The sequence below is a fragment of the Peromyscus maniculatus genome, chromosome 12, assembly GCF_049852395.1.
Source record: "Peromyscus maniculatus bairdii isolate BWxNUB_F1_BW_parent chromosome 12, HU_Pman_BW_mat_3.1, whole genome shotgun sequence".
In the NCBI taxonomy this organism is placed as follows: Eukaryota; Metazoa; Chordata; class Mammalia; order Rodentia; family Cricetidae; genus Peromyscus; species Peromyscus maniculatus.
Genome location: NC_134863.1, coordinates 17,290,082 through 17,311,797, shown reverse-complemented (window position 1 = coordinate 17,311,797; position 21,716 = coordinate 17,290,082). Strand labels below are relative to the sequence as shown.

Below are 21,716 nucleotides of genomic sequence, written 5' to 3'. Positions count from 1 at the left end.
TCACCATCATGTTCTATTTAGGATATCAGGGGTGAAGACTCAGTCTGTAGACTAACTTATGTGAACAATTTCACCATCATGCTACATTTTTCTTCTAGTTTGACAAGCTTGAACTACCTTTTGACTATTTTAATCTTTGTATCATTTAGAACATAAAATTCTGACTGCAGAGATATTATACTTGTATTACTCTAAGCCTTCTTTAAAGGTGATATAATATTTATGGGTACCACTGTACAAAACTATGCAAGTATGTAATAGTATATTTATGTCATCTTCCTTCTGTGTTCTTACTGTGCCATTTGGTATGCTAGTTAATACAATAGTGCTACAATAAGTGTCATATTATTTTAAATGTGTGAAGGCATCTAAAAAGGAAACTTTTAAAATTAAAGAAATCTAACTCAAGATTATCTTTTCAACATGTAATTCTAAGATACTGTCGTCTCAACATGTAATCAACACAAAATGATGGAAAATTATTTTCATTCTAAATTGCTGGAAGTGCATGTGTATTTTGCACTTATGATCTCAGTTTTGATGAGCTCCATTTAAAGGCTCAGTAGTCACACATAGCTAGCGGATACCACATTAAATGGAAGGCGCACTCTAGAATGGTTTCATTATTTTATTTTAAAAGACATGTTGGTGAGACTTACTGAAAATGGAGGCCATGAGTTTAGAAGAAAGCAAGGAGGGGGGTAGATGGGAGGGTTTGAAGGAAGAAAAAGGAAGGGAGAAATGATGTGATTATATTATAGTCTCAAAATAAAAGAAAGGAAAACATTATTAGCTTTTGGAGGGGGAGGTATTGAATTTATTGATAAGGATAAGACAGTTTCTAGAATGCCAAATCATAGAAAATTTCTCAAGATATGAAGAGAGATCATTAAAGTTCCAGAATCTACTTTAGATTTGTAAAGCGTTTAAGAGATCCTCTGACAACTGGAAGAAAATAAATTTGGTTCTCTTGTACATACTTGTAACTTTTCAACAAAGAAAGGCGTCCAATATTCTGTGGTGTACATCAAGCACAAATCATTTGCACAGTTGCGTTCTCTCTTTCTCATATGCGGGCTACCAAACCAATTTGTTTTAGAGCAACTATCACCAGTTTTCAGTAAATAATGTAAGATTCATCTTCCTTGACTATGTTTTCGAAATTACATTCATCCACATGACAGATGTTGTTCTTCACATATACACTGAATAGTCTGCACAGTTCTTGAAATATTTGGGGTATTATTCTCATGGCATTCTAGTTCAGTCTACAAGAGGATAAAGTTTTCGATTTAATAAAGTTCATTAGACCGTTTTGTTGGAGAGCGGTTATTTTAATGGATAATCTATGTACCTGATGGAAAGGTATTGTCTGGTCTGTCCTCCTCCGAGGCCACCGTCTTCACTGTGTCTCCTCACACTACCAGGGTGACCTACCCAGCATTCCTTCAGTGTTGAGGAGGCTATTTAAGCATCATGGGACAGCCATTTTGCTAAAATTAGGACATAACTCTTACTAAGCTATCATCAGAGAAGTTTCCTACAGTAGATGGGGAAAACCAGAGACAATTGGACAATGTGCAGAGAGTGAGAGACCTTGGAACACCGAGTCCTAAATGGGATGCTCCATCAAGCTTCTTCCCTTAGAGCTCAGGGAAGAGAAGGTGGAAAAATTGGAAGAGCCAGTGGGATGGAAGACACCAAAGACACAAGGCCTTCCAGACATCAGGACTGATGCACATAGGAACTTGCAGAGACTGTGGAAGCAGGTGCAGCGATTGCACAAGGTCCAAGCCAGATGGAGCCCCAGCTCTGAGGGTTGTCGGTGGGCATGATCTCCCATCCCTAATCAAGATGCTGTCTCCAATTGACAACCACTTTCCAAGGAAAAATTATGTTTCTTTAATGGAGTCTCACTCGGTATACAAACCCCACTCAATGACAGACCTCATGCCTAGCTATCGGTAGACTGCCAACGCCATACATACTCAATAGTATGGTAGTTTGGGAGATTTTGTTTGTTTGTTTCATTAATGTTTTGTCTGGGCTTTTTTCTTTTTAACCTTATAAGTCTTTTGCTTATATGTTATAGTTTCAAATGTTGTGTTTTTAGGGGTTTTCTGTGTGTGAGTTATGTGCATTTTTCCTGCCTGTTGTCTAAAGAGAGTGAGAGAGGAAAGAAGATGTAGAGTTGGGTAGGTGGGGAGGATCTGGAACAAGATTAAAGAAGGGAAATAATGATCAGAATATATTGTATGAACGATAAAATCTATTTTCAATTTTAAAAAAGTCAAAAAGTAAAATAAAATTAGGACATGCTACAGTCTCATCCTTTCTTGGATAGCAAACTCTTGTTGACCTCAAGTGAAGTATTTCTTCCTCTTCTACAGTAAGAGAAATAAGGTCAGAGGTTGAAAGGATGGACACACACATACACACACACACAAAAAACCCCAACATTTTCTTAATGTATTTTCATTTATTTTTAGATTTTATTGCATGTCCTGGCAAACAAAAGTGGCTTATAGATTTGCCTCAGGCTCACCATAGCCCGGAACACAAAATACCAACAGACAAGCAACTGAAGGTGTAAAAAAAAGTATCACGTCTATAAGAAAGTACATTTTGAAAAAAACATTAATAAAGTATATAAAACATTTGACATTTGCTTACTTTTGTACAATTATAAAAATAAAAAACCCACATATTTTTCATATTCAACATCCCACACATATATTTGGGGGAAATCAAGCAAACAAAAGCTAAATGGATGAAGAAAGAGCACCCCACTTTCTCTCCTCTTCCCTTCATCCCCAAGCAAAGGAATCCCATTCTCCAGTGAGTCATTGAGCAGACATCTGTTCCCCATGCCTTTGACCGTAGCCTTGGGTGCTCACACACCTTAACACTGGTGTGAGGAGAGGAACTGTGCCTACCTATGGCTAATGGCTAATGCCAAAATCATCGGATACAGTACAGAAATTTTAGAGTTCCTAGTGCCACCTAAATAGTGCTGAAATGCCTCAGAGTCCCCAGTGCCACCCTAACAGTGCTAAAACAGCCCAAATGCTCACAATACCCAGGAAGCCATTTGTCTTCCTGACCTGGCCAAGACATAACTTCATTCTCCACCTATTGAATTTGCAAAGCCGTGAGCTTGTTACAGAAATTAATAATGTTTATCATTATTTAAACACAACAAAAGGTTGAAATTAAGGACTCATTCTCTTTAGCATACAAAAATTTAAAAAAAAATTAAAAAACAACTTTCCCCTTCCCCCCATCTTACAATTAAGGTATCATGTCTTATTTGACACTGTATTCTCACTAAATGGTATTCTTTTGCAAAAAAAAAAAGAAAAACAGTAACAACAAAAAAGTTTCAGCTGTGGTTCTGGAAAACCCAACTATCCCAAAGAGAAAACCAAAACAAGCAAAAACAGCACAGTACGCAATTTCACACACGCACATATACAATATAAGATTTTCTCGTGAAATCCATACATTACATTTCAGAGGCATAATTGCCCATTTGCACTTTAAAATAAAAATGAGTTCTCATGCGCAATGAGTGGCAGCCCTTTACCAAAATAGATGGGAGGATTGTAGAGCTCATTATCATATACATAGCACAAGTTTTAGATCAGGAAGAAACAGATTTGTCTCAAAATGTTTCCAAAGCATCCAGGAGGAAGACTGACTGTTGCATACTTTCACAAAGTGGAAAACAAGTCTTTGTTGATGTGCCTTAAACAGTTTTAGTGAAAAGCATTTTCCTTGATTTGTGGACATTTCTATGTCTACACATAACCTGGAAGGAGCTGGGTGGAAAACTGGATCTTCAAACCTGCTTTCCAAAGCAATGGAGCTTTGATAGTCTAGAAGAAAAGGATAGTAGTGCAGCTCAAGGCACATGAAAACTGCATGCCTAAGTTTGGATTTTCCAACCCACTACTCTTATTTTAGGCTTTGAAGAGAGGTAAACTAGTCTCTGCATGCAGTGTCTTATGGATAGGAAAGTCTTTAAAAGGTGTATTTCCTAAGCATCACTCCATGCTTCAAAAGGAATTTAAATTCATAGTTTGATGGGACAGCTTTCTTTTTTAGTGGAGAGTCAGTATTTTTGAGTCATGCTTGTTTAGCTTGAATATTCCTAATAGATACTACAACTTCCCATAAAAAGTACTTAATTTCCACTCATTCTGACTAATTGGCCTAAATTCTTACAAAATCAGGGAATGTGTATTTTACTTGATCAGCCTAGTAGGGAAATTTAGTTTTAAGGCTCCTCTAATGGCAGCAAATATTTTCCTAATAAATACTAGAGTGTTGGGCCTTAAATTTCAAGGGGCCATTGCTATATTTGGCTATATCCCATCTGATATTTGGAATGGCTGACTTGGACCATTTAAGAATTTCCAGAATAAACTGCATTCCTCCTTCTCAAACAAAAGCAGGAGAGGTTGTCCTTTCCTATAACATGTGACAAAGTGAACATGAAATTTTGCTTGTAATAGCCACAGAGTGAATCAGCCTAACTGGGATGGACACCAGTAACATAAAATATACTGACAGAGCAAACTGTGTACATATATACAGCTTTACCTCATAGTGAGCAATGGTAAACATGCTGGATGCATCCATAGGTTTGATGTGCTAAATGCTAAACACTAAACATCCAAAGAACCAAGAGGACCTGTACATCACTGTTACTCACATAGACCACTCAACTCTAGATATTTGTCACCATACATGATACCCCTGAGAAAGGGGGTACAGACCAGTCATCCAAAACAAACAAATTTCCAAGAAGTTGATAAGTGCAACTCAATTTCCATTAAATTACATTTAAACAATACTCAATGCCCCCACCCAAAATATATATTGTATATTTATATATTTATATTTATATATATATAGTCTTAGACTATAAGGCTGAAAATGCTTTATAAAAGTCAATGAGAGTTCTCCACTGCTTAAAGAGACCCGCTGCTTCTTTGCTAACTTCTATCTAGCAATGACAACGCATCCTACAAGCAAGAGTTTGGAAGGCTTAAAGCCAGAATCAGAATCAAGTAACAGGTCAGACTTTAGGCAACAGGCTGCCTCTTACTTCTCCGTCCCTTTAGAAACCAGACTGAGAAGGAAAATCAAAAGAGCTAGCAAGAATGCTTTGAAGATCAAGCAGATGTGCCCTGTTGGGGCTGGGAGGTGGAAGAAGACACGAAGAGCCCAGCAATGGCCGCTCATTCCCCTTCCTCTTTGATGCGCTGCTGTTTGTTGCGACGGGAATCCATGTCAAAGTTGAAGTCATTCCACTCGTCGCGGGGTGGGAAAGAGATGGTCTGGCGGAGGGTAAAGCGCACGGCATCAATCACGCGTTCACCACGGGTCTCACTGGATCCCACGCTGACTGTAGAGGCACCGCTTGGGGTCCTCAGGAGATGCGGGGGTGAGGAGAAGTCGTGCAGCTGCCTGTGGTCCAGGATGCCCTTCCAGATGGCGTGTCGGAACTGCTCAGGGATCTTCAGACTTGCCAAATCCTGTGCAACAGGAAGGAGGCCAGGCGTTAGAAGGCAGACACCTAGACTTTTACCACGTGCTGTTTTCCATTCCTTGGTATTTTGGCTTAAATGATCTGAATTTATTATCACTAATTTGGCAAATAAAATTAGCTTTCTGACAGTCTTCCATATATTATGTTACTGAGAACACAGGTAGGACCCTGCTGTGTTACATGTGGTGTGGACAATTCACTTGTTCTTCATTGACCTCAACTTCTCCATGTGTAAAATAGTGTGGACAGTAGTTAAATAAGAGAGCAAAAATCTCAAGAAGAAATGTAAGATTCTCCATGATTCCAATCTACAGGGCTTTAGCCACCAGAAGAAAGGTATTAATGGAGTGTCACTAACAGTGGGGGAAGAAGGGAAAGATTTCTAATAGGGACTGAGAGTTTCCTATGTGCCAAGCACCAAAGTGTTTAGTTTATATTCATAATCCTATTGAATCCCGCAATTATTGTTGTCTATTATTTTAGCTATTTTATGGATAGAAAAAAATGGAAGATTAGGTTAACAAGCCTTGAAGTTATATAACAAGGTAAATAAATTGTGAAATTAGGAAGACTTTTTGAGCCTCAAATTATCCTATGGACCGAAAAGTCTTATGGTGTGTAGATAAAATACATCAAAATGCACAGTGGTTGTATCCATGCACTATGGGAGGGACCAGAGGTCTTTCCAATAGAGTTAATCTTAAGTAGGTGTGGTCCATGTCTTGCATTTATTGGCCCTAGTTTGTTTAATATGTTTCAGTTCAACGAAGCAGCAAGGTGGTCAGGAAGCAGCTTGGCAGATGGACCCTGATCTTAGTTGTCCTACTTGGATGCATTGGGTACAATTGCTTCTTTGCATTTTAGATACTATGGGCTCATAGGCAAGTGTGGGTATGAGGTTATATAAATTCTAAAACACGCACTATAATGTTTATCATTTATACTATGAACTCAGCTTTGCCTCTGAAGATCTCACTGTATTCAAATTCTCTACCACAAAGGGACACTAAAATAACAGACTACTTCAAAGACACAAGAGGTGTCTGTTTCCAGAAATGAGCACAGAGATGCTGAGGGGAAGATGAGAAAACTGAATAGCTTTACAAAATTTTCCAACTCAGAAACTTGCCTCATTATATGGGTTTCAGACCATCACAGCTACTCTAACTTCTTCTGTAGTAGAAGAAAACATTGTAAAGAAGACAATCCACAAATAGATTAAGTTAGCATGCTCTATTACTTCTTGCATTCTTTATACCTCTGAAACTCTGAATGAGCCCAAGATCCTTTGTAATCTCAGCACCACTACAAGGCGACACCAACACAGAGAGATTTGTGGGAAGTACCTGTGAACATTAATGGCTTCAGGAGAATCCTGGAACTCCCCTCAGGGGCCAAGTCTACAACTAAATATTATGTAAAGACCCAGGGAAGCATCAGACTCCCTGTCTCACCACATAGGACTCCACTACAGGTGTTTCTCAAATACAGGCCTGCTCTGTTTTCATCCATGGAGAAATGTGGTTTTAAGGCAATCCAAGTCCATACTCAAAGTGTTCTCTATAAGTTTTTACTGGGGGTGACTTTTGGAGTCGGGAGGGATGGGCATAAGGCAGCATGGTACACACTGCTCTATAGGGCTGGGGCATTCTCATGCCACAGGGGCATCTCTAGCATCGGTGCTCAAGGAGGGAAGGCGTCCCTACCACAGAAGCAGCAGCAGAGGCAGAGACTATCTCTTCCCATCAGTCCAAAGTGCCATCTGGAAGCTAGAACAGAGGATAGCAAATGCCAAAGAGAGCAGCAGAAGGCAGCCAGCCAAGGAGGGAGGAGGAAGATCAGGTTGCTGAAAATGCAAACAAAGTAGCTCCCACGTCACAGAAGCCCAGGAAATGGGGTGGAAAGCATGAGAAAGTTCCATCACATACAGCTTGTTTTAAAGACTATCCAAACCGGAGGGGAGCGACTTCTAACTCAGCTGGGTTAACTGAGGCCCAGAGAGGCAAAGTGACAGCCTTGAATGTCATTACTACTAAAATCCATGCCCAGGACTCAAACTTATGGCCAGTAATCATTCCTGATGATAGGGGCAAGGAGTTGGGCTGACAGATTTACAAACGAATGCAGGATCATACAGTACTGAAAGGCACAGTTGACTCATCCTTAAAGCCCTACTTTAAGGAGAGGTGGGAAAGGCCAGTGAAGAGGGTGACAGGCTGGAGATTTATAGCCAGGCTTATCTTTATGATTCTACCATCAACTCACCATGGCCAATGACAATTTTGTCATTTGTAAATGAGAATTACACAATCTCCTTGCTCTCCTCCTTGGTGATTGAAATTAACTAATGAGAACATTTTAACCAGTCTCTGATCAAGCCTCACTATGTTGCCCAAGCAGGTTGCAAACTTCTGAGGTGAGGTAATCCTCCTGCTTCAGCCTCCCAGTTACTTGGTTTCAGCCACCTGTCTTAAGACTAAAATGTCTTGATTACATAAATTCAATATTTTCTTTACCATTTGTATACTCTTGGGTGCAATAAGCCACAGCTTAACAATCAAGCTTAGTGATTGCTGAGCTTCTAACCTAGAGAATCTTTCTAACAGGGTTATAATTTCATCAGAATTGAGGATTAGAAGCATGACCAAAACAAAGTTTAAAACGAGCGTGGATGGAACTACGAGGCATATGTCCCGGAGGCAGAAAAAATGAAGAAATTTTACTGTAGAGAAAAGTCTAACAGTTACTTACATCCATGGAGTAATGCTCAATCTGATAGATGGTGGTCAGCCCCTGGGTCGTGAAATAGTCCAGACATGATGAACAGCCCAACCTTGCTAAGAAACTGCAGAGGGAGGAGGGAAGAGGAAGGAGGAAACAGAAAAAGAGAGTTCACCCCAACTGCATTGGCGAGGTAAAGGAAAACCCAACATTTTGCCCTTGGATGCCCTGCATAAGAGACTGGGGGCCAAGGAAGTATGTGGGGGCCTTGGATTTAAGGTTTGAGGACTGTTGGAAACTCGAAATTTAGGTAAACTGACAACAAAAATCAAGTGTCAGCATTCTAGAAGGCGGTCATTTTTCAGTTGGTGATCTGAGGTGGCCCAAGGTTTTGTACAAATGCAGCAGGAGCCATCACAGAGGGTACAGGTGCAGGGTCCAGTGGTCAGGTCCCCAGACCCCTTGCCTCCTGGATCATCGCATCAAATTGGGAATCTCTACATTGACTACTTGGTGTTTGGGGGCTTCTTAGAATGCTTTAGGCAGTTAAAACATCGCAGGCTAGTACTCTAGAATATCAATACTTCTTGATGTATGTCCTGGAAACATAGATATTCCTCTTTGTGGTGCTAGCCTGAGACTGGAGATGTCACTATCGTCCCAGGGTCAACGTCTGCTGAGCTAAGCCATGTAGCACACCATCTCTGTGGCTAAAATTGCACATGGACAAAACCTACTACTCTACCAGCAGCCAAAGGATCAACGCATGCGTCCCTGGAAGCAGAGGACATGCCCTAAGCATGTGCCTCTGTGAGAAACACCATTTACGTTTTGTTAGCGTCTGTCCACAGGAAACCTATAGTGTCCCCATTTCCCAGCAGAGTGGCAGAGGTTCTTCAAATTACAGATTTTTGCTAATGTTAAACCTTTTTTTATAGACATCCAACTCCAAAATTATGGTCCCATGGTGCATGAGAGCTACAAGGCCTAGAGAGCAGGAAAGGGAGCAGGACAGCCCGTTTATGTCCCTCTGGGGAAACCCAGCCCTGAGCACCAATTTATGGGCCACAACTGACCTATAAAAACAGGAGGCAGGAGAAGGGAATAAACAAAGACCGTGAAACGGGTCTGAAACCTGTGTGCACATACACACGTTTTCACTTTCCCCACACCGGTTGTAGGCATTCTCGACAGAGCTATGCTCGGCACCCTGTGGATCAAACTCCACGTCCTGAAGTCACAAGACAGCAGCATCCTTTCTTCTCAACCGTTTCACCAGCTTCGCCAGTGTCTCCCCGCCACCCACAGATGCCCAGGACTGACCCCCGGAGCCCAGGCTGTGCACTCACCTGACAATGCTGCAATCTGTGGGGTACGGAGGTGGGGGGGTGCAGTGGGAGGTGGATGGCATGGAGAGTGGGGGAGGGAGGGTTTGGGTGGGGCTGAGTCCATTCATGTCTCCAGCCATTGGCATGTGAGTGCCCATCATAGGAACTGAACAGAAGCGGGAGGAATAGAAAGGGTTACTAGGTTATCATTTCCCAGCATCCAGGGGTCTAGCTTGCCTTGTTGAGTATTACCAGAAAGCTGTGGGGTTTTTTTTTTTTCTTTTGTCTTATTTTTGTTTGTTTGTTTTTGTGGGGAGGGGTGGCCTAATTTCTCTCTATCCCGTCACACACTCTATGCCTAGTCCAGCAAAATAGAATTGGAATTCCAAACTAATTACAGCTTTCTGGACTTTTGTTCTCTTCGGACTCTCTTCTCACCTTTTTTTTTTTTCTTCTTCTAATTGTTTTTTTCTCCTAAGTTGATGCTTTTCTCCTTCTACTGGCCAGCATGGCTGTATTTCACTTTCTCTTACAGCACTCATCTCCTGTAGCTCACAGATTGGCTGTTATCACTGTTTCTGACCCCGCAGACACAGCACACTTCCTGGCACAGTGAGATGCCCAAAAGCTTACACTGAGAGAAATGTTACCAATGCGTGTCCATAAGGTGTGTTTGGAAACAGGAGGACTTACTATGGTATTCGTTTGGGAACTTTATGCCTAGTGAAAAAAAACACAATTCTAGATTCTGCCTCTGCTACATAATCCACTGAATTCACCAACACTTTGGGCATTTTTCAAAACCATGAGCTTCAAGCATTCACTGACACCCCCCCCCCCAAAAAAAAAAAAAAAGCTTAGTACTAACAAAATTTAGGAAACAAATTTTGCTTTGTGGTCAAAAACTAGGGCAACAATTTATCTAGAACATAAGGATATAATTTGCGTCTGCTTTAGTAACCAGAAGAGGGGTTCAGGGAAAGACCCCTGCTGTGATGCAGTCAGCTGCAAAGCACTGTCCTGAGCTTCTTCACCTGCTTCCCCTCAGACTTCTCTGAGTGCCTCAGAGAAATAAAATGTAAGTGATTGAAAGTTGTGTAAATGTAAAAGGCTGTTGTTGCTACCACTATCTTGTCCCTTGAACAAACAGGGACATTTTAATTGTGTTACCAGAAAGAAAACCACATGGGATGGCTTCTCTTTGCGCTGTCAGGTTTGGGACCTCAGGGTGGATTATCGTGAGAGGGCAGTCTGTTGTCAAGTCCCTCTTGCAGCGCTATCTCATGCTGAAAAATCAACAGGCTCCCTCAGCTTCCTTCAGATAGGCTGGGCTTTCCAAAGAAAAAGAAGCCGAAAGGTTTGGTCCCAATCATTCGGGATTTGGAAGGACTAGATGGTAGGTCCTTGTTTTTTCACTGAGTGGGAATTTTAGCAACTATGCGTTCTCTCTGTTCCTGATGATATTATTTATCCTTCTACATTTTTTTTTTACTATTCTTTATTTCATTCAAGTGTCTGCGTCCTGTTTGCTAGACTTACTTATAACAAAGTAAATCTGGTTATAGCAAAGCTATGTGCCAATTATCATCTATTTTGCACTGCCTTTTATATCTATGCCTAGTTACTATATGGAATTTGTATACAGAAGTAAAGGGGAAACCGTTATGGATTGATTCCCTGCTTACATCATATGGAGTGAAGTAAAATGCTAAATGTGTGGGGTGATCATTTTAGAGGCAGAGAGCAGCAGAGCAAAGAACTAACTTGTTTGCAGTTGCACAGCTAATTCTGCACGAGTCCAGAGGAGGATCAGTTTTATTACCCTGCTTTCCGTCTAGCCCAGCACCCTCCTCCGGTCACCTCAGCTGCACTTCTTTTAGACTGTGTTAGAGGTGCTCGGTGGCGAGCCTCCCTCCAGGCTGGCAGGAAGTGAACTGTTCTCGTCTCAGAGATCCTTATCCCTCCTGAGGGAAGATCCTCACCCCACGTCTATCTCTACTAGGGTGTTTGGTGATGAAACCCATACTCAACCCTCAAGAATGAGAAGTTAACTGTGAAAGCCGAGTCAGCCAACTGTGGTTCCCCTCTGGCTCTATGGCACTTAGCTTAGGGAAGAACATTTTTGGCCACCCTAAAGCATCTTCTCCTGTACTAGCCCTGTTCATCCTCTGGCAGCTCAAGAGAGAGATGCTTACTGTTGGCTCCCATGCCCTCCGGCATGGTGGTAGGGGTGAGGGCGTTGCGCTGCTGTGGGTTGATAAGCTGGCTCACGGAAGGCAGCTTGTTCATGCTGTTCATTTTGTTCAGAGGTGGGGAGCTGTTACCATATGAAGACTGAGACTGCATCGAGGTCCTAGGAACACAAACATGGGAATGATGGTCAACGCGGGACACCGAGAAAGCAGGACCAGTCATTTCCAACAGGTCTGGGATGAAAACCTGGCCTAGAACTATGTATGTACCAGATACTCCTCATGGTTAATGACCTAGAGTCCTAACCAAGGAGGGACTGCAAAGCCATCACAAAAATCATTGTTTTCTGGACGATACACAGTAGAGTGTTTACCATCTCATTTGTGAGAGGGAATATATACACACTTCTTTTCTTCTATTGTTTCCTCCATCTTCTTTCTCTCTCGTTTTTCAACTTAAATAAGTCTTAATAACCAGGAAAAAGAGGAAAGAACTGAGTGAGGCACACAGGCTGATGAAGACCAGAAAGACACTAAACTCAATTTGCAAATGAAGCCTTCCATTTACAGCATTCCAAGCCATTTGGGATGCACAGAAAATACCAGAAAGAGTCAATCATTGGAGGCATTTGACAGCACACCCTAATGTCCCACAGATACCCCCAAGATATAAATACACTTCCTCAGATGAGATGAGCTGTGAGAACACCCAGTGCATGCCAAGAGCGGTTCTATGTGGGAGAACCGCAGAATCCAAGCCACTGTGGTGTTGACTTTCTACAAGCCTTGTGTGTGTGTGTGTGTGTGTGTGTGTGTGTGTGTGTGTGTGTTCGTACAAATCTAGTAGTTATATAAAAGCTCTAGCCATGTAATCAATGGATACAGCCATGTACCCTTGCTGTCTGAGCTACACTGTTAGTAGGAAGAAATCTAAACCGTCATGTTTTTCCTCTTTTAGAGGCTCACGGAGCAGTGGCTCTAACAGGGATAACAATCCCTCACTCATTGTAGGGCTGAGATAAAAACTGGAGAGGAGGTAATAACGACCAACTGTAGAGACTGTACAGTGAGGAATTGCTATGGCTGTAGAGTGAGGATTTTGCCTTGAGTGCGTTTCTGACCTACGGTGGGAAAAGTTCTCCTTTACAATTCTTCAAACAATCAATTTTGCATTGTTCTGATTTGCCTCCTTTCTACCATACCCATATTCTCATAGATATATTAAAAGACAAATTTAAATTTTTTATGTGTGTTTTATTTTCATATGTGTTTGTGAGGGGTATCAATATTGAATACTTTGTAAAATTAAAAAAAATTAAACAATGGCCTTAAATATTTGTACTTTAGGCAATTTTTGAAGATGTACTGAATTCCTCATAGTTACTAGAAGCAGGAAGCCTGTTTTCTATATTAGTGCAGAGCACCAGCCAGGGTAAAGCAAACAATATACTCTACAGTTATTTATGTAAACTATGAAGATTGGACCGTTACTTTAATTTTTGTTTTCTTTAGCCATTTTCAAGTGGCATGAACAGGCATCATGTAATAAATTTCTCCTCCTCCCCCAGTTATGAAATACCTCAGGTTACCTGGTTGACTTCCACCCATGTTTGAATGATTGCCACATCTATGGAGCATGTCATGCCATAGTATGGAAGCACATGGTGAACAGATAATTATTATTAATGTTTGGAGAATGAGTGAATATGAAACTCTAAGAAAACAAAATGTCCAAATGCCCAGTTCCCACTGCTAGATGAATGGGTTGAGGATAGAAATGAGTCTCCTGGTACTTAGCCCTTGAATACTTTTTCTTTTCTGGGAACATGCCCCCAGAAATAAAATGATGGTGGGTAACAAGTTTGCAGGATCAAGAAATTGTTGAAATACTAAGATAAATGTAAAAGGCCCAAGTAGGCAAGGAGCAATGAGTGCGTAAAGGGAATCTACCAGCTACCAAGCAATTCTGAGTCCACACAGCCGCTGTGTTCCAGGAACCTGATGGGTAGTCGGCATATTCAGAAAGTCTCCACTGGTTTTGGGCAGCCATAATGTAGCTAAGAGTTAGTCACCCAGGTTCCAGATACAGATGGGACAGTTAACTTGAAAAGACTCTATATTCTTCTCCATCTCCCCAAGTAGGCGAATACATAGCCAAAACTAACAATAAAAATAGTTTTAACCATTAATAACCACAAACAGGAAGATAAAAGTACATTGACAAACTTTACATTTGTCCCTGGATATTCAGTAACAATTTATTGCTATTTTCTATATCCTGTTAAAATGTATGGTCATTACTTTTTTACTACCTTATTAGCTAATTGATTATATTTCACTATAATCAACTTAATTTTAGGAAGATACACTGAAAACAGCAGATGAACAGAGAAGGAATCTGAATTTTGGAGCCAACCAAAATGTTTGTTTCCTTCTAGATATGAGATGGATATATGAAGTGACTAGATTTGATCTGAGTCTCTCCTGAGCCTCATTTTCCTAGGGCAATCCTTAGGCTTTCTCTGAAAGTAAAAGTGAGTGCCTATGACATCTGAATGAGTTAATGTGAGAGTTCTGGACATTGTCCAGTGTCTTACAGATACCCAAGATCTTCATCCTTTCTTCTTTCTTATAGCCCAAAATGGTCAGTTTATATCCTTGTATTTTGTCAAGGGGTTGTAAGGTACCAACTTATGAATTTATAGGAAGAAGTGGCCAGAACTGACATAAGATTCTTAATTGAGTAAATTTGGAAAATGATTTTGGATAACCTCAAATAGATCATAAATCTTGAATGTATCCACTAGAACATGAAAGTGAGTTTTATAGACACACAGACGAAGGTCACACCACAGTGATCAATACTCACTCCACAATGTCCGAAATCAACAGCCATCACACACTTGGAAAAAGTGTGATCCTGGATTAAGTCAGAGCCAATACAAAGGTCCTAAAAAACAGCCAACTGCTTGGCCATTACAAGTGCAATACCATGGTCCTTCAGTAAACAATCCCCCATACATTGGGGGACAATTGAAAAGAAAACAGAAGCTATGCTGCATTGATGGACTTTTCTTACTTGTCCCTGTCCTTGTCATCTACCTTGACCAAAGGTCAAGCAACCCAAATGTGCTGACGATAGCTCTTGGCAGGAAAACATAGTGTGGTTTCTCTGAGGCCATTTCTATGGAGATTTAAGAGTTTTCTGGGAACTGAGTATTTATAGAGATACAGACAGCTAAATCTCCTGTAGCTGTAGTCTAAATCCAAGTCACAGTTTTTTTGTTTTTTCTTTCATTTCTTTTCAGTGGTGACAACTGAACCTAGGTCCTTAAACATGTTATCAAATTCTCTACCACGGAGCTCCTTCGTCCACAGATCCCAGTTCTTTGTCTTTAACTCTAAAACTATAAACTTCCATGTGCCTTGCTAAGAATAAAATTTAGAATTCCAGGGCTAGATGTGCCTTTAAGTCAGTGGTTCTCAATGTGTGGGTCACAACTCCCTTGAGAGACACATTTCTCATCAGATATCCTGCATATCATATTTCTACATTACAGTTCATAGCAGTAGCAAAATGACAGTTATGAAGTAGCAATGAAAATAATTTTATGGCTGGGAGGCCACCACAACATGAGGAACTGTGTTAAAAGGTCACAGCATTGGGAAGGTTGAGAAACACTGTTTTAAATGATCTGGGATTAAAAACCAGATGTTCCGTTTCTGCCTCTCATGACTATGTGTGAAAGACAAACTTCATGATAAGTTCCAAGCTATATCCACGGCCTTCTGAACCCTCCCTTGCTCCTTTCTCTTGATTTAAATTCCTTTATTATACAACTAAACCTTTCAACGCAAATGTGGAGACACATCAACAAAATGTACTTGGCCAAGCCATTTCTAGAATGCTGATTATAGAAAGGGGAGAAGAATAGTGCAGGGGAAGGTACTCTGAAGATGAGGAAGGTTGGAAAACAGGAAGAAGTAGAAAGATGATTATAGCTGTCCTAAGTATTTCCCAAGAGCGCCTCTCTCTGGGGCCCGCACTCTGGGTAATCTTTGGTCTCACCTCCAAAGACCAAGGGCAGCAAGAGTTCTTTAGAAGGCCAATGATAATACAGAAATATATTCCATCATTTTCAAAATACACATGAGTATAAATGTTACTGAAAATACATCAAAATGTACATAAAAATAGGCTAAAAGAGAAAAATATTGCTGAAAGAAATGCCCAAAATCTAAGCACATTCTCCAATTCTTTAAGTTTTCATGATTCAAAGTTAGGAACTGAAATATGACAAGGACATCAGAACTTACTAATATGCTTTAATCTCTTGTTAAGATGTTTTTGTCTTATGTTTTTTTCTGCCACTTGCTTTGGTACATTTATAAAAACTTCCTTTGAAATAGTAACTACAATAACATGAAGCCCCAAATACACAGAAATTTAACCCCCCAAATTTAGGATGTTGGCACCACTCTAGATTCCTGGCCAAATATTTGATAAAGCCTATGGCATCTAAACTTAATTATCTAATACGTTTGGACATAGTTTAAATTTAATTAGTGAATTTGGTGATTTTAAATAAAGCTCAAAACTTGCTCAGATGTCTTCTGGCACTCTAGGATGTAAGTACTCACAGGGCTAAAATATGCTCATTTAGGCCAGTGTTTCTTCACCTGTGGGTTGTGACACTTTTGGGGGTGACGTATCAGATATCCTAAATATCAGCTATTTACATTATAATTCACAACAGTAGCAAAATTATAGTTATGATGTAGCAAAGAAAAATTTTATGGTTGGGGGTCACCACAACGTGAGAAATTTGTATGAGGGGGCTGTAGTTTTAGGAAAGTTGAGAACCACTGACATTAGGTATTGTAACTAATTTCTCAGAATGATGCTTGGATAGATCTTAAATAAAATAACACACAAAAAAAATAGAGACAGGACCACCGTCCTGTCACTCTAACTACTTAGATCCACATATAGCATTTACAGCACTTAAGATAGGAGAATATGCCGGGCGTTGGTGGCGCACACCTTTAATCCCAGCACTCGGGAGGCAGAGGCAGGCGGATCTCTGTGAGTTCGAGGCCAGCCTGGGCTACCAAGTGAGCTCCAGGAAAGGTGCAAAGCTACACAGAGAAACCCTGTCTCGAAAAAACCAAAAAAAAAAAAAAAAAATAGGAGAATATACTGTACTGGGGGGAGTGAGAGAGACAGAAACAATAACTACAAGATAAACCAAGGTGCAAAAGTTTATTGAAAATTAAAACCACACATCCACAAAGCAACAGCCTCTATCACAAGAAATTGTTGTCATGGTGACATAGAATAAAGCGCTGGTGACCTGGTCAGGGTGGGAGGGGGGGGCAGGGATATTGAGGAAAGAAACAGGGATTCTGCCAGTCCTTTGGAGTTGGGAAAATACTTTAAAAGGAAAGAGAACTTCATTAGCTCCCTGAAATATCTAGGCTAGAGCTACTGATTTTAATATCTGTATGTTTAGATATCATTCAGTCAGAGAGGGTAAGTTTCCCAGATAAATGCACACGAACAGAAGTGTGAAAGCTGGCTGGTTCTATGATAGAGCTGAGGGCTAGCAGGTCTAATTAAACAAATTATTGTAGATTTGGTGAGAAGACTTTGAACTCTATGGGCATTGAACAACGGTAAGCAAGTACCTGGGCAATATTCTGGGGACAGTTTCATCTATTAACACCATAAAAGTAGCTTACCTGCCATGGCATCTAAACAACCGTTTTGAGGAGTGTGTCTCTGTGTACAGAAGACTATCCTAGCAGATGCTAATATATGATGGCAGAGATCAGACATGGCAAAGCCTTAGCGAACTTTCTCCTTACATAGAAAGAGAATACACAAAGAATGCAACCTCTCAACAAGAATCCCAACCCCGGTACACTTAACACCTTAGTCTGTTACTATTTGCAGTATTACTCCATGTCCAGCATTCAAAGGGCCCGAGACTCTCAATCGACACAATTTCCTTAGGCGCAAACAATAACAGATTTCTTTTCTGGTTTTCTTAAAAATACATCTTAAGTTTGAGACCTGCTCAAAAGCTTTATTATGAGTTTTAGAAACACAACAGAAGGTAACAGAAAAGGATTTCAATAAACATTGTAATGCCTCTACCCAACTGATCCCCTCCCTCCTGGGAAAACAATAGAAAGCTCACAGACAAGCACATTTGGAGTTGCTGCCCAACCCAGGCAGGATCTAAAGATAGAAAATCTGCAGTAAGCATCTTTCCTTTTGTAAAATTTTGAGTCCCTTCAAACATTCTCTCACTAGTGGCTGTGTGCCTTTGAGCAGCTGGGTCTCTGAGTCAAAGTGTCTTCAAGTCCTTTTTGGGAGGGCTGGATACATGTACACACGCGCACACAGAAACAAACACACATGCTCCAACACAGACTGGGATCTACGGGTACACTGAGCGGTGTGGGGGGTTGGAATGTCTAAAGAAGACGTCAGACTGTGTCGGAGCGTCTCTCCGGGGCTCCACAAGCTCATTCCTGAAGCAGGCTGAAAGGAGACTGCAGAGAGGAACCAGAGAAAGAGAAGGAAGGCTTAGGACTCATGGATCCACATCAAATGAGCACAGAGATACACCCTTCTACCTTCATGATCATAGCAGGTGAAACAGACCATGTCAAAAGCCATTTCTCTCACTTCCTTGAAAGCCATCCAGAACATTCTACCTCTCAAGAGTTATGCAAAGGAAAAAACAAGGCAAGGCAGGGGCAGCTAATCAGCAGTATACATCAGAATCTTCTTTTTTAAAATACATTTTCCCAGGTCCTCTCTAAGACCTAGTTGGGGCCCAGTCATGCCCGTTTCTTAACATAAGTGACTCATTTGAGGATTATGGTGACAGGCAAGTCCAGTGTTTAGTATACTGCTTGGCATGGGTCTACTGGACTCAATTAATTGACAAAGAGAATACAGAAACAAGAATAAACTTTGATCCTCTGTAAAAATGTCACATACCCAATTATTATACCTCATTACTGTTCTGTCTAGCCAAACTCTGAAGTCTGAAGAAACATGATCTTATCAGTGTGGGGGCTGCGTCATTGTGCATCTGGAAAGAACTATTAATGAGCATTTTGTATGTGCTCAGATTGAGGTGGGTAAATACCTTAATCCTCTCAGTCACAAACTTGGCCTATAAATGCATATATCAAACTCATGAAAGCAACTTTTGCATAATTAAGAAATCAATTATGCCATAGGATGCCAAGAATAAGCCCTTTTATTTGGTTAAAGGTTGTGCAACCTGGTGAACTGTTGGGAACTGTTTCCCAGACTGGGTTTTCGAATCCTATTTGTTCAGTGCTTTCAAAGGAACAAAGCGATCGCCCCCCCCACCTCAATTCACAATGTAGTATACCAGTGAGATTTGGTATCTTCATGACAAAATATTCCAGAACACACATCATGGGGAAAGCAACTCATTACTAAGAGCTTCAGCGTTGAGTCTTCTGTGTTTGGAAGCTGAAGTCTGGAGTCTCTGGTAGAAAAGCCTAGTACAGTCAGCATGTACTGATCTTATTCCAGAGAAGGCAAGATTATATACACCCCATGGGTTCAAACTTCCAGACCTAGAAGCATGGCCAGTTCTACATGGAAATACACACATTTGGAGAAGGGATTTCACTGAATTTAATCAACCTTTGAGATTTTTCTCCATTAGTAATTTAGAGCTAATAAACCTGTCTTGAAAAAATGTCATCATTTAGCCACGAAGTTCAAAAGCAGCCCTGCATCAACTATAAAAATTCAGATTTTTATTATGGTTGTCAGGTTGAACAACATGAAATTACTATTGTTGCTGTTATTTTCAAGTCTATAGAGCTAGCAATTTCCAGTAAATATTCTGAAAATATTAGGCCTTATAACCTAACTTCAAAGTGTGGTTTTAATGATTGGTAACAGTTTGGATACCTGTGTCCTTTACTCTCTCCTAAATTCATTAGTAATCTTGAAGACACTGTCTGCTTCTTACATGCATGAAGCTGGGAGAGGGGCATTCTTGATTTTTTAAAAAAAAAAAAGATAGCTTTAAACTAAAAGAACAAGACTAAAGACCAAGAGGCTAGTAACCACGGCATCATGGGCATACAGTGCTCTGGATGCTACAATATTCTTGCTGCTGCCTCCTTAATGATGGAATTGACTGAGACTGGCTGTGATTCTAAAGGGGTTCTAGCCTAAGCTGTTTTGTGGGCTTGCTTGGTCTTCCTGGCCTTGGTAGGAAGGACTGGACCCAGTCTTGAAGATCTTGCTCAGAAGCAGCATCCTCTGGCTTCTGTTTACTATGGAGCCATGATTAAGATATTATAAAAAAGCATCTTAGAGTGGTACAGGGTGTATTATAAATTAATGGACTCTACTACATGGAAAACAAAATGCAGTTTTCCAGAGGGAACCGACAGGTAGGCAAAGGTGTAAGAAGTCTTACTGGCCTGAGAACAGCAGAGGCAAGGAGGTTGAATCACAGGGAAAAACAAACAAACAAACGAACAAAAAGAAAACAAATCACATGGGCCTTTATTCTAAAAGTTAAGGCTTGCTCACACAGACGTCAAATAACTTGAGCCTAGCATTAAGAATCAGTGCCCATGGACTAGCAAGGGAGTGAAATTCAGCAAAAATATTGGGTCCAATCTGTCCTCCCATTAGATTTGAGCTTTAGTAAACATAACTGTCTATATTTGCACCACTGTGGGCATGCTAATGGAAATAGAATTTCTTCTTAAACAGTGAAAAGTCCACATATGTCTGTAACAACTTGAATCATAGCAACTTGGTTCAAAATCTATCTTCCATAGAGCCTATGATCATGAAGGTAATGATGAAGGGTTAAAAAAGAAATACATAATAAACCCATGCACAAGTGAAAAGCAAGCAGAGAGAGAACACAGAATGGGAGACTAAGGAAGCAATTATATTGAAAATATTTTACTGCCACCTTGTAGGAAGTATATCACATTCCCACCGATTTTTGTTCTATTCTCCTCTCCCCCCAAAAATTGATTCCTTACCAACATAAAATTGCTACTATGATTTAGAAAGGAAATCACAGGCTATTATAGGCACTTTCTAAGTTGATTTATTCTTTTCAAATGATTGTCAGGAAATTAGATTTCCAGTTTTTCTTTGTCTACTTATTCCTGTCTTCTGTTCTTGGAGATTTGCATGAAAATAAAAGAGCTGAGAAAAACAATCTCAGCTGAAGACTGTGGCAACCAGAGAACTTACATGGATTTGTGTCAATCATCAGGGAGACATGGATATGTAATGGTATAAACATGTAATTGGACCAAACTTCTGTATTTTGCAAAGATCTCATTTTGCAGTCTGTTAGCTCTTCATGCACAAGCTATCACAGCTGTGAGACACCAACTCCAAACCATGCACATGACTGTTTCAAATGAACACCCTGGGATCTATCCACCTAATTCCTTACTATTCATCTTTAGCTACTCCTGGAAGAGAGTGGAAAATAAGTCCTGAAAACCTTTTAGACCATTTTTTGCCAGCACAGCTTTAGCATGCATTTTCTTCTCAGATGAAATAGATTGCTCTATCAAAAATAGATAATAAAAATTCCCTTGGGAGCAATGCAAGTCAATCCATCAGCTACCTTGGAAAAATCCTCACACAGAGATACAAGGTCGGTATTTTCATCTACACAAGGCAAACATAGATAGCATGAGCCCCTGACCAGAATCAAACCACTTCATTCATAAAGCCTAGAAAACAAAGAGAGTAGGTTCTTTTCTTTCTCATCTAATCTATGGAACCTTCCTTAACTTATCCCATTAATTTATACAACCCTGATAACTGCAAAGCTTTCTCAATATTACAAAGGTATTTTGGTTAGGAAT

At 40.4% G+C, this 21,716-nt stretch overlaps 1 protein-coding gene across 9 annotated transcripts in view; it reads right to left on the bottom strand.

The window, feature by feature from the left end:
• Positions 1-2,459: 2,459 nt before the first annotated feature.
• The window catches only part of Tp63 (tumor protein p63), a 199,589-nt gene continuing 180,332 nt past the window's right edge, over positions 2,460-21,716 (bottom strand). For 4 of the 9 annotated variants that reach the window (XM_042259117.2, XM_006985082.4, XM_076548652.1 and 1 more), the window contains 4 exons: positions 11,802-11,959; positions 9,628-9,772; positions 8,309-8,402; positions 2,460-5,543 (listed from right to left, as the gene is read on the bottom strand). In XM_042259117.2, the coding sequence (XP_042115051.1) occupies positions 5,247-5,543; positions 8,309-8,402; positions 9,628-9,772; positions 11,802-11,959 (694 nt within the window). In that variant the 3' untranslated portion in view covers positions 2,460-5,246. Of the gene's footprint in view, positions 5,544-8,308; positions 8,403-9,627; positions 9,773-11,801; positions 11,960-16,983; positions 18,360-21,716 lie in introns of those variants that run through there. The other 5 variants (XM_006985084.4, XM_006985085.4, XM_076548654.1 and 2 more) reach the window with 3 other exon arrangements.